This window comes from Rutidosis leptorrhynchoides, chromosome 6, assembly GCF_046630445.1.
Source record: "Rutidosis leptorrhynchoides isolate AG116_Rl617_1_P2 chromosome 6, CSIRO_AGI_Rlap_v1, whole genome shotgun sequence".
Lineage (NCBI taxonomy): Eukaryota > Viridiplantae > Streptophyta > Magnoliopsida > Asterales > Asteraceae > Rutidosis > Rutidosis leptorrhynchoides.
The window spans coordinates 357,201,264-357,214,028 of record NC_092338.1 but is presented as its reverse complement, the minus strand read 5'-3'; the positions used below and the strand labels follow the sequence as shown (position 1 = coordinate 357,214,028).

The window sequence follows — 12,765 nt, the reverse complement described above, 5'->3', positions numbered from 1 at the left end:
CGACTTCAAAATTGAAAACCCGGAGGATATTCAAGGACAATTTCAAGATCTATAACCACTAATCATTCCTCCTGAACCACAAACCGTTAAATCAGAATACTCCAGTGATTTAAATCAGAATACTCCAGTGATTCGTATTCAACAAATTCTGGAAGCAACTGAACAGATCCAATGAGAGCCAACCCCACTTGCCAAGTTCACGCCTCCTTATAAATCAAACCCAACCCTCATCCCCTCACCAAAAACCTTATCCTCCCTCTTCCCTTGCTTCTTCCAGTGAAATTTCACAAATTTCACTCAAACCCTAAAATCAATGGCTTCATCAACAGCATCCCTTCAATTTATAACCCTAGCTTCTTCAAAAACCCTATCTTTATCTAAAACCCCATCAATATCTTCACTTTCCATTTCATCAATTAAACCATTTCCAAAGCTCTTCACTTTATCATCAAGCAAGCTTTTTGAACCAACCCCAAATTCAAGAATCATCCGTACAGTTTCTGTTTCATCTGGGTTGGAACTTGATGAAGAACTTTCTAGCGACGGAGATGATGAACAGCCGCAGAACTTCTCCCCTGACCTGAAACTTTTTGTTGGTAATTTGCCGTTTAGTGTTGATAGTGCTGCACTTGCTGGTTTGTTTGAAGCTGCTGGTAATGTTGAAATGGTTGAGGTATAATTATCACTTTACTCTAAACCCTAAATTATGTGTAATGTTTTGAACATACTTTGGAAGTTAGTTTTTGTTAATTTGGTTTTAGTACCTTTTTAGACATAATTTTGCACATGTATGTGTGACTCTATGAGTGTATATGTATATATGTTTAGGAAGGTTTAAGTAAGTCACTTTCTTAATTTTGCATATGTATGTGTGACTCTATGAGTGTATATGTATATATGTTTAGGAGGGTTTAAGTAAGTCACTTAATTTTGCATATGTTACACTTACTGTAAGTGGTAAAGTTACAAAACTAAGTGTTAAATCACATAATATTATTAATGAAGGTTTGACAGAACTCATAAAAACTAAATGATTAGCTACATATTTTACATGTTAAAACAGATTCTTTCACTGTTAATGGATTCATAATAATGTGAATTTAGCATGTATCTTTATGGTTTTAGACCTTATTGGTTTGCAATTTTTGAACATCCTCACAGGTGAGTTTACATGTAATCCTGTTCTCATATGTGTGTAAGGTGTATGTGTGTACTATATAAACTTGTAAGCATTGATGAATATTCAGTTTACTTTGGAGGTTCTATGGTTCCCAATACCTCAATATGTTGTTCATTAGCAACAAAATAATTTCTTCGCGTTTCCGTAAATAAAACATGTTTTTTAGGGCGCTATAAAGTTGAGGTTTTCTCTTGATCCAATTCCTCTACAATGGATCTGTCTAATATTGTAATAAAGATTGTGAGAATTTAGCACGTGTAATGTAATAAATTGTTTGTGCAGGTTATATATGACAAGGTTAGTGGAAGAAGCAGAGGTTTTGGGTTTGTCACTATGTCATCAGTTGAAGAAGTTGAGGAAGCTGTTCGAAAATTCAATGGCTATGTAAGTTTCTCCTATAATTATTAGATTTTAATTTTATTTTCTTAATGAAGATTCAAGTAGAGTGTAGAAAGTTGAAAGTTTTATTTCTTTCAAGTTTCTTTAAATTATGATATTGAAGTTTTAATTGTTCTGAAATTGATACTTTGACAGGAGCTTGAGGGGAGGGCAATTAGAGTGAACTCCGGGCCACCACCAAGGAGGGAAGAATCTTCGTTTGGTGGGCCCAGAGAAGGTGGCCGTTTTGGCGGTGGTGGCGGAAGGAGTTTTGATAACACGAACAGGGTATATGTTGGAAACCTCGCGTGGAGTGTTGATAACGTTGCACTCGAAACGTTGTTTAGGGAACAAGGAAATGTTGTTGAAGCTAAAGTGGTTTACGACAGGGAGAGTGGTAGGTCAAGGGGTTTCGGGTTTGTGACTTACAGTTCAGCCGATGAAGTCAACAGTGCTATTGACTCACTGAATGGAGTTGTAAGTGATTAATAACTTCTTTTGCTATGGGTTTTGTGATTTGTAAAATCATCGCTGTTCTAAAAAGCGGCTGTCTCGGCTGGCTAGTCGGTTTTGTGACTAGCCCGTCTCGTTTTGCCCAAAAACATCTAGTTAGTCGGTCAACGCTAAAAAGTGAAGTCAAAGTTTGTCTGAGTCAGGCAAAGTCGAACAAAGTCAAGGTGGGTCAAAGTTAGGTCCAAATTTTCAATATTTTTATACTCAGATTTTGCGCTCCATTCATATGCTTGAAATTTTTATTTTGATATATTTGTGTGTAATATGTATATTATTACAATATTACTTAAAGTCGACGTTGGTCCACGTCCGAATTGACCCGACTCGACCGACTAATTATTTTCAATGTCCGATTTTCCCAATCTTGCAAATCAGTGTATGTGAAGTATGGATTCTGGATGGCATCGGGCCTGGTTTGGGCCGGGTTTAGGTAATTCCAGACCCGAACCCGATTAAAAAAACCAGTCCCAAACCCGGACCCGGACTGTCGGGTCCCCATTTAGTTAATAACTAGCGGGTAAACGGGTTTCCCCACGAATATCCGGGTCGCTATTTACTTGCATAGTATCGGGTACACTGGTTTTCGTTGGGTATTCGAGTCTTTTTTCGGGTATACGGGCCGGATAATTGGGTATATGGGTCGATTAACCGGGTTTACAGGCCGAGTTAAGGGGTTTACGAGAAGGGTATATGGACTCAAGAGTCTTTTTTCGGGTATACGAGCCGGATAATCGGGTTTGTGTCTAAAACCATCTCCGGACCCGAACCTGCGAAAAAATCGAAAAACCATCCCATACCATAACCGGCCCTAGACCCATTATCCCGGCCTGAACCCGGTCGAAAAATATCGGGTTTCGGGTTTACCTGTCGGGCATGGGTATTTTTTGCCATCCCTAATTCTGATAGAAAAGTTCTGTGCAGGATCTTGATGGCAGGAATATTCGAGTTAGTGTTGCTGAAGCTCCACAAAGGCGTCAGTTTTAGACAATTTATATGCACAACTATTAGCGAGAATTTGATAGTTATATTGAATGCTACATTTTGTCTAGATGACGCAAAGGATTAGCAGGTTTCATGTGTCGTTAAGTTTTGTAATGTATGATTTCTAAAACTATATACCGATTTGTAATTTATCAGTTTGGTGTATGCAAATTGAACTTTTTTGAATCGTTTGTGACAAAGGCATTAACAGTTGTGCTATATTGCTAATAATTTGCTATTGTGTATTTGGCGATCGGTCGGTTGTCCAATATTACACTGGCAGTCATGTGGTTTGTCCAATATTACAAGGTCAGTCACTAAATTGTTTTTCTTCCGAGGATGGTCCTTGTAGTTTGCAAATTTTAAATAGACAGTCCTTCTGTGGATGTTAATTTTTCGTTAAATTTAGGTGCATTAGTGCATAGTACAAGAGGGATTGTAATATTGGACAAACTGCTTGAAAGTTTTCAGCCTACAATCTAGAAGCTCACCTTCTAGATATTCAAAGTAGCCTTCTTTGAACACCATGTAGAAGAAGCAAAGATGAACACGATGACGGCCGCCCACCATCTCCGTTCACACCCTTCCACCGCCATAGAATTTTTACTATAAATAGAGGTGCAAACCTCAATTGTAAATCATCCCAAATCATTCAGAGAAGTGTAATCACAACTTAGAGAGTGTGTGAGCTTGAGAGTTTTTTTGTAAGAGTTTTGTAATACTCTGTAAATCTATTCTTGTGAGTAATAGAGTTGTTTTTCTCTCAAATTTATATCTCCCAACGTCCAGGCGATCCCCTCTTCCTAACAAGTGGTATCAGAGCTTGGTTAGAGACGTTGGTTGAGTTTTTGGGTTTTCGGAAGTTTTCTCAAAATTCAATTTTGAGTGTACCATTGGATTCGTCTCGTCGAACCGAGTCCAACGCAAAAAACGGCGACTTAAACGGAGTTATAACGAGCCCAGAAAACGCGGTCAAAGTTTGGTCAACTCGCCGGAATCTCGCCGGAGAAGACGACCGGTGCCGGAATTTTTGCCGGAGAAGGCGATCACTGTAGCAGCTGGCGGCAATGTAGCAAGTCACTGTAGCAAGTCACTGTAGCGGTACTATAGCAATTCTGAAATTTTACAATTTGGTCCCTGAAATTTTCATAATTTCATTTTTGATCCCTGAAGTTTATAACAAATTATAATTTTGCCCCGTAAGTGGAATTTAAGCCGCGAAGTGTCTATTCCACCATTTTCAACCGTTCCGGACACAACGGTGATCTCTGTTTTCTACAATTCAACCCCGTTTGTGTTGAAAAATTATTTGTAAGGTGATAATGTCCACAGAAGAGTCAACATCATCTTCCGGAGCTATGATTATGCTCACAGCCACAAACTACACGCTGTGGAAACCTCGGATGGAAGATCTCCTCAGCTGTAAAGATTTGTTCGATCCTATTGAATTGAAGGGTATAAACCCTGATTCTGCCAAAGAGAAAGAGTGGAAGAGATCAAACCGAAAAACTATTGGTCAGATCCGTCAATGGATTGATCATAGTGTCTTCCACCATGTTGCACAAGAGACAGACGCATATGTCCTCTGGAAAAAGTTGGAGGACATGTACCAGGCCAAGACTGCTCGGAATAAAGCCCTGCTGATGAGGCGTTTAGTCAACATGAAGCTCAAAAGTGGAACTTCAGTTGCCGAGCATACCAGTGAGTTCCAGAACTTGGTCAACCAGTTATCGTCTGTAGAGATGCCGCTTGGCGATGAAGTTCAGGCGCTACTGCTACTTAGTTCCCTTCCCGATAGTTGGGAAACGCTGGTAGTAACACTCAGCAACTCAGCCCCGAATGGCAAACTTACCGTGTCAATGGTCAAGGATGCCCTATTCAGTGAAGAGGCAAGGAGAAAGGACATGGGCACAGATCAGACCCATGCCTTTGTCACAGAGAATCGGGGGAGACAGCGAATGAGTAGCAAAAATAAATGGAGAGGCAGAAGCAAGAGCAGGGGCATGTCAGCTGATGGCAGAAAACCAACATATAAATGCCATCATTGTGGATTAGAGGGACATATGAAGAAGAACTGCTATAGATTAAAAGAGGAACAAGGTCAAAGCAGTTCACAGCCGAAGAATAAGGGTGGAGAAACATTAGTGACTATCTCTGGTGATGTAGCTTATTGTTCAACCCATGATGAGACATGCCTTCACGTCTCACGAGAAGAAACAGAATGGGTAGTAGATACTGCAGCTTCCTACCACGTGACTCCATACAAGGAATACTTCACAACATACAAAGCTGGAGACTTTGGAGCTGTGAAGATGGGAAATTCCAGTTCCGCTGAGATTGTCGGAATTGGTGATGTCAAGATAAACACAAGTTCCGGGAGCACAATCACTTTGAAGGATGTCCGCCATGTGCCAGATCTTCGGCTGAATCTACTTTCCGGAGTAGCTCTCGATAAACAGGGCTATGATAGTCATTTCAGTAGAGGCACATGGAAATTGTCAAGAGGCGCTATGATATTCGCTCGGGGACACATTTGTGGCACACTTTACAAGACTCATGTGAAGATCTGCACAGACAGTATTAATGTTGCAGAAAAGGAGGCTTCACAAAATTTATGGCACCAGAGACTCGGTCACATGAGTGAGAAAGGGTTGTCTACCCTAATAAAGAAGGAGCTTATCAATGTAGACAAGGATGCTGCACTAGATCCTTGCAATCATTGTCTGTTTGGTAAGCAGCATAGAGTCTCGTTTAATTCCTCTTCAACAAAAAAAATCAGAGTTACTCAGTCTGGTACACTCTGATGTTTGCGGTCCCTTGGAGGTTGAATCAATTGGCGGCAATCGATACTTTCTGACGTTTATCGATGATACTTCTCGAAAGGTGTGGGTATATTTCTTACGGACGAAGGACCAGGTGTTCGATTACTTCAAACAGTTCCATGTCATGGTAGAACGTGAGACAGGAAAGAAGTTAAAGTGTCTTCGACCCGACAACGGCGGTGAATACTCTTCCAGACAGTTCGATGCCTATTGCAGATCATATGGCATCCGACATGAGAAGACGGTCCCACGTACCCCTCAACATAATGGTATAGCAGAAAGAATGAACCGAACAATCATGGAACGTGTTCGGAGCATGCTCAGTATGGCTAAGCTGCCAAAGCCATTCTGGGGAGAAGCAGTCAGAGCCGCTTGTTATTTGATCAACCGATCTCCATCAGTACCACTGAATTTTGAAGTTCCGGAGAAACTTTGGTCTGGAAAGGATCCATCATACTCTCACTTAAGAGTATTTGGATGTTTGGCGTACGCACATGTATCCAAGGAGCTCAGGCAGAAGCTGGATGCAAGGACCACTCCATGCATATTCATAGGCTATGGAGATGAAGAATTTGGATACAGATTATGGGATCCAAAGAAGAAAAAGGTGATCAGAAGTAGGGACGTGGTGTTCCATGAAAGCCAGACAATAGAAGATATTGAAAAACCCACAATATCTCAGAAGTCAAATGTTGCTGCTCAGGTGCCAGAGGCAACAACGGAATCATTCATGAGAAATGAATTTTCAGTGCAAGAAGAAATGCCAGAAGTAGAAGATAATGAGGAAAATGACGGTGCTGAGCAGGGGGAGCCACAACCCCATCTGCCAGACGTTCCAGCACCATCACAAGGTCAAGATGCTGGTGGATCTCCTCAGAATGTTCCAGAAGTTCGTAGATCTGAACGAGGTCGGATTCCATCGAGTAGATATCCAGAATCCGAGTACCTTCTACTTACTGAAGATGGAGAACCGGAGAGTTTTCATGAAGCAGTAACTCATAAGGATAAAGAAAAATGGTTGCTCGCAATGCAGGATGAGATGGATTCTCTACAGAAAAATCAAACTTATGAGATTGTAGAACTTCCACGCGGGAAGAAGGCACTGAAAAATAAATGGGTGTTCAAGCTGAAAAAGGATGGTAGTGGAAAAGTGGTGAAATACAAAGCACGACTTGTAGTCAAAGGATTCCAACAGAAGAAAGGGATTGATTTTGATGAGATATTTTCACCAGTAGTCAAGATGACTTCAATTAGAGTCATACTTGGATTGGTCGCAAGTATGAACTTGGAGCTTGAACAGATGGATGTAAAGACAGCTTTTCTTCATGGAGATTTACATGAAGAAATTTACATGGAGCAGCCGGAAGGTTTTGAGGTTTCAGGAGATAATCTCGTATGCAAGCTGAAGAAAAGTTTGTACGGTTTAAAGCAGGCACCTAGGCAGTGGTACAAGAAGTTTGACTCGTGCATGGTGAGTCACGGGTACATGAAAACTGCAGCAGATGAGTGTGTCTACATTCAGAAGTTTTCTGAAGGAGATTTCGTTGCTCTTCTACTTTATGTAGACGATATTTTGATCGTAGGGAAAGACGTAACGAAGATCAACCAGCTGAAGAAGGAACTCTCTAAGTCTTTTGACATGAAAGACTTAGGACAGGCTCAACAGATTTTGGGAATGCAGATAACCCGAGATAGGAAGAATAAAAGGTTATGGCTATCTCAGGAGAAGTATATTGAACGAGTGCTTTCACGTTTCAATATGAACAATGCCAAACCTGTTAGCATTCCATTAGCTAACCATTTCAAGTTAAGCAAGAGTTCTTGTCCCTCATCCAAGGAAGAGATCGGGGAGATGTCGTCAGTACCATATTCCTCAGCAGTTGGAAGTTTGATGTATGCGATGGTGTGTACAAGGCCCGATATTGCTCATGCAGTGGGAACGGTGAGTCGTTTTCTCTCGAACCCCGGGAAAGAGCATTGGGATGCAGTAAAATGGATTCTCAGATATCTTAAAGGTACAAAGAATCTATGTCTTTGTTACGGGGGAGCTGATCCAATCTTGGAAGGCTATACAGATGCGGATATGGCCGGAGATCCTGATAGTAGGAAATCTACTTCAGGATTCATTTACACTTTTGCAGGGGGAGCTGTTTCATGGCAGTCAAGACTACAGAGGTGTGTTGCATTATCCACAACTGAAGCAGAGTATATTGCTGCCGCAGAAGCTGGAAAAGAAATGTTGTGGTTAAAGCGTTATCTTCAAGAATTTGGAATCCAGCAAAAGGAGTACAAGGTATATTGTGACAGTCAAAGTGCTATAGATTTGAGCAAGAACTCCATGTACCATTCTCGTACAAAACATATTGATATTCGCTATCATTGGATACGCGAGGTAATTGATCGACAACTGTTGAGACTAGTGAAGATCCATACAAAGGAGAATCCTGCGGATATGTTAACAAAGGTGGTGACTCGAGAGAAGTTGGAGTTATGCAGAGACATAACTGGAATGTTCGTGGATTCGGCTGGAGGGGGAGAATTGAAAGTTTTCAGCCTACAATCTAGAAGCTCACCTTCTAGATGTTCAAAGTAGCCTTCTTTGAACACCATGTAGAAGAAGCAAAGATGAACACGATGACGGCCGCTCACCATCTCCGTTCACACCCTTCCACCGCCATAGAATTTTTACTATAAATAGAGGTGCAAACCTCAATTGTAAATCATCCCAAATCATTCAGAGAAGTGTAATCACAACCTAGAGAGTGTGTGTGAGCTTGAGAGTTTTTTTGTAAGAGTTTTGTAATACTCTGTAAATCTATTCTTGTGAGTAATAGAGTTGTTTTTCTCTCAAATTTATATCTCCCAACGTCCATGCGATCCCCTCTTCCAAACACTGCTGACCTTGTAATATTGGACAAACTATCAATCCGTTAGGCAGTGGTCAATCACCAAAACTTCATTGTGGTGAGCGATTTGTTATAGTAAGATCCGTTATAGCAAATGATTTGGTTTGTTCGTGAGCGATTTGTTATAGTAAGATCCGTTATAGACTTATAGCTGTTACTAGTGTTTACTAATAACTTTACAAGACAATGTCAGTATCTTTGCATCGTTCTCAGCACAACAGTGTTAGGATAATTATAAAAGTGATTATCCCAAAAAGCTACTCGATTTAAAAACTTGATAATTTTATTAGTCTCTTTCTCCAAATCCCTTTTTGTTTGTACATTTCATAAGTCAAATTCTAATCATGTCCCATTATAGGATCTTGAGAGTCAAATGATATCTTGGTTTCTATCTACCTTTCTCTTCTATTTATTCCTTTTCTTGTTTCTGTATTTTAGTACTTGTAAGTTTATGTTTTGAAAATATGAACTACCCAAACATAGGAGACAAATATAAGAATATACATTTTAGTTTTATAACTAGAAACTGCACTCTCTGTCACCATTTAGTCTATAAAATCGCGATTATGTTAATATGTCATCAAGTTCATCAACTGGTTCAAGCAGCCGTCGAGTTACCTCAACACAATGAATACTTCCAAATGATACTTCAGATTTGAAGCTGATGCTGATGTTGAAACACCAGAAACAAAAACTTCATCTGTGAAGATAGATGACTCAAAGCTCGGGAAAAAGCTTTCACGTGCGTTTTCTGAGGATCACGCAAAAACCAAAAACACAATCCTCGATCCACGAGGCAAACCTACGAATCAATGGAACCAACTGTTTCTAATCGCAGCTCTTTTTTCACTTGCGGTAGATCCTCTATTTTTCTACTTACCCGTAATCAAAGACAACATGTGTTTTGATGAAGATATAAAACTCAAAACAACACTCACTGTCATCCGCACAATCATTGACATGTTTTACACTCTCAAGATTTATGTTCGGTTTCGCACTGCTTATGTCGCTCCTTCACGATTACTTGGTAGAGGTGAGTTGATTCTAGATTCGTGTAGTATTTCGCAAAGGTATCTCGCGGGCGAGTTCTGGCTCGATTTATTGGCTACAATTCCTATTCCGCAAGTGATGACTTGGTTCAATATTGTTGATACGACCGAAATGATGAGTACAAAAATGAGCGTGTTGTATATTATCATGATTCAGTTCTTCTTGAGGCTTTATCTCACGTTTAAACTCGGAAGCTGCATATCAAAACAAGCAGGGCTCGTGGCTAATGTGGTGTGGGTCGGAGCTGCTTATAATCTTGTTCTGTTTATGTTGGCTGCTCATGTATGTTTTACCATTATACTAAAATTAAATCGGTTAGACGACCCATTATGGGGCGTTAGAATTCTATTTGAATGTGAGGTGGCAAAATTTGACACCCTTAACGCTTGTTACGGGGCGTCAAATTAGACAATTTTGGGGTGTCAGTCACATGTGCAACAGGCAAAATCAAAATTTGACACCCAATCAGATTTTGACACCTCATTTTTACCTTATTTTTATAAATTTTTTTCGACCACCCACATCACCAAAAACCTTTTCACTTAAATTTGACACTCACTATAATTTACCTTCAAAATTTGACACTGCCACGTCACAGTCAAAATCTTCCCTATATTCCAAAAAAGACGCCAAATTTGTCTCTACATCACAGTCACTATAACGTGTGGTCTTATAGTATTTGTACATAACTAGAGTTCTCTTTTTTTGTTTGTAAAGGTGATTGGAGCGATGTGGTATCTTTTATCGATCGAGAGACAAGGGCTATGTTGGGCAGAAATATGTGATAAGGAAACGGAATGCAAGCCTCGATATTTCAATTGTGTTAACGTAAACAATCCTCTTCGAGAAACATGGTATCCAACGAGCAATGTTACATCTATATGTGCTGATGTTAACAGTTACCAATATGGGCTCGTTGAGGATTCAGTTCAATACTCTATCGCTTCGAATAGTTTTTATCAGAAGTACTCATATTGTCTCTGGTGGGGCCTCAGAGGTTTAAGGTAACCTAAGACACGTATACTTTTAATATGGTCTGAATGTGGGAAATTTTGTTTTATGTTTAATATTAATTGTAGAAAATGTTTTGAATTTTGCAGTTCAGCAGGACAAGAACTTCAATCAAGTCCATTTCCAGCAGAAACACACTTTTGCATAATTATTGCGATTACAGGATTGATTCTCTTCGCGTTGCTTATTGGAAATATGCAAGTAAGCCGAGTTTTGCTATAATTTGAATTGAAATTGTTATGTTTTGAGTTATAAACTTGATGTTGTTTTGGAAAAACAGCAATATCTAGAGTCGAGAACTAAACGATTAGAGGAGTACAGAGTAAAACGGATGGATACCGAACAATGGATGCACCATAGACATTTACCACATGAACCAAGGGAGCGTGTATGCAAACACGATCTACATAAATGGATTACAACCCGAGGAGTCAATGAAGAAGAGATTCTAAGTGCGCTTCCTCTAGATATTCGAAGAGATATCAAACGTTATGTATGTTCCGAGCTCGTTAGAAGGGTGAGTTTCTTTGATCTTGTACATTTGATCTATTTTAGTTTAATCTACGCTACTTTTGGGGTTATAAGATTATGTGAATGTGAACAGGTTCCGCTATTTGATCAAATGGATGAGCGAACTGTGGATGCAATATGTGAAAGGCTAAAACCGTTGATCACAACAAATGGAACTTGCCTGGTTCAAGAAGGTGACCCCACTAACGAAATGCTTTTCATAATGCGGGGTCATCTTGATTCCTATAATACAGGTGGTGGCCGATCTGGCTTCTTAAACCAATGTGAGATCGGCCCTGGAGACTTTTGTGGTGAGGAATTGTTGACGTGGGCACTGGACCCACGTCCAAAAGTCATCATCCCGTCATCTACATGTACAGTCACTGCCATTACTGAGGTGGAAGCTTTTGCTCTCACCTCAAAAGACCTAAAATTTGTGGCCACGCAGTTTCGTAAGCTGCACAGCAAGAAACTTAGATACACGTTTGGGGTTCACTCGCACCAATGGAGAACATGGGCTGCTTGTTTTATACAAGCAGGATGGAAGCGTTACAAAAGGCGAAACGAGGCTGGAATACTAAAGGCCAAAGAGAGTTCAAGCACGTATAATACGAACGTATCAAGTAGAAAGGACACAGGATTAGCGAAATTGTCAACGAATGTAAGAAGAGGAAGGGTGTTTGACGATGATGATGTCATTCGTAGTCCAGTTCCAAAGCCGAAAGATCCCGAGTTTTTAGATGACAGTGATCATTGAAATGAGGGATTTCGTTTCATAACTTGTTAATGATGTTTTTTAATCAAGTATTTTGATGTAAAATTAAAGGTGGATCGAGGCCCAAATAAAGTAGCTTTGTTTGGTCACATTTGTAGTTCTGCCTTTGGGCCCAAAAGCCCAATTGTGGGAGTTGGATAAGCTGAACGTGACTTCCAGCAGGCAAAAAGATTTTAATTTAGTTACAAAATATGTTTCCTGTTATAATATAGAATATATATATATATATATATATATATATATATATATATATATATATATATATATATATATATGAATGGATAATCAATTATTGATACACAAAAGTAATATTATTGTATTACTTAAAGTTGTGATATTTTTGCTATAAATAGCCATGAATGCAAGCATTAAACTTGCACCATTTTTCACACTTACAAAGTGTTTCTTTCTTTCTCTCCATTATCATCTTTGTTCTTACACTTCATTATTAGTATTCTTAATTAAGAATCAAACCACTAAAGGTAGTTATAAGCCTACTGAATTATAACACGTTATCAGCACGATAATCTTAATACTAAATATGGTTGGCTCTGCCACCTAAATGATATATGGTCGGTTATACCACCTGAAAAATATATGGTCGACAATGTCGCCTAATTATCATTTATGTTTACTAAT

At 39.6% G+C, this 12,765-nt stretch overlaps 2 protein-coding genes across 2 annotated transcripts; both read left to right on the top strand.

The window, feature by feature from the left end:
• Window positions 1–244: 244 nt before the first annotated feature.
• On the top strand, window positions 245–3,238 carry LOC139855649 (30 kDa ribonucleoprotein, chloroplastic-like). Its single transcript, XM_071844892.1, has 4 exons — window positions 245–673; window positions 1,463–1,564; window positions 1,715–2,035; window positions 2,993–3,238. The coding sequence occupies exons 1-4, from the start codon at window positions 314–316 to the stop codon at window positions 3,053–3,055; spliced, it is 846 nt and encodes a 281-aa protein (XP_071700993.1). The 5' UTR covers window positions 245–313; the 3' UTR covers window positions 3,056–3,238.
• Window positions 3,239–6,775: 3,537 nt separating this feature from the next.
• Window positions 6,776–12,108, top strand: LOC139854824 (protein CNGC15b-like). Its single transcript, XM_071844105.1, has 6 exons — window positions 6,776–7,048; window positions 9,516–10,112; window positions 10,548–10,834; window positions 10,931–11,042; window positions 11,122–11,358; window positions 11,446–12,108. The coding sequence occupies exons 1-6, from the start codon at window positions 6,902–6,904 to the stop codon at window positions 12,106–12,108; spliced, it is 2,043 nt and encodes a 680-aa protein (XP_071700206.1). The 5' UTR covers window positions 6,776–6,901.
• The last annotated feature ends 657 nt before the right edge of the window (window positions 12,109–12,765 follow it).

What these genes read in the sequence shown, in the direction of transcription:
- LOC139854824 (XM_071844105.1), top strand. Translation starts at nt 6,902, where the DNA reads ATGCAGGATGAGATGGATTCTCTACAGAAAAATCAAACTTATGAGATT. An exon ending in TGAAATACAAAGCACGACTT is followed by an intron (nt 7,049 to 9,515) that starts GTAGTCAAAGGA and finishes CTCGGGAAAAAG; the next exon opens with CTTTCACGTGCGTTTTCTGA. An exon ending in GTTCCGAGCTCGTTAGAAGG is followed by an intron (nt 11,359 to 11,445) that starts GTGAGTTTCTTT and finishes GAATGTGAACAG; the next exon opens with GTTCCGCTATTTGATCAAAT.
- LOC139855649 (XM_071844892.1), top strand. Translation starts at nt 314, where the DNA reads ATGGCTTCATCAACAGCATCCCTTCAATTTATAACCCTAGCTTCTTCA. An exon ending in GTAATGTTGAAATGGTTGAG is followed by an intron (nt 674 to 1,462) that starts GTATAATTATCA and finishes TTGTTTGTGCAG; the next exon opens with GTTATATATGACAAGGTTAG. An exon ending in TTCGAAAATTCAATGGCTAT is followed by an intron (nt 1,565 to 1,714) that starts GTAAGTTTCTCC and finishes ATACTTTGACAG; the next exon opens with GAGCTTGAGGGGAGGGCAAT.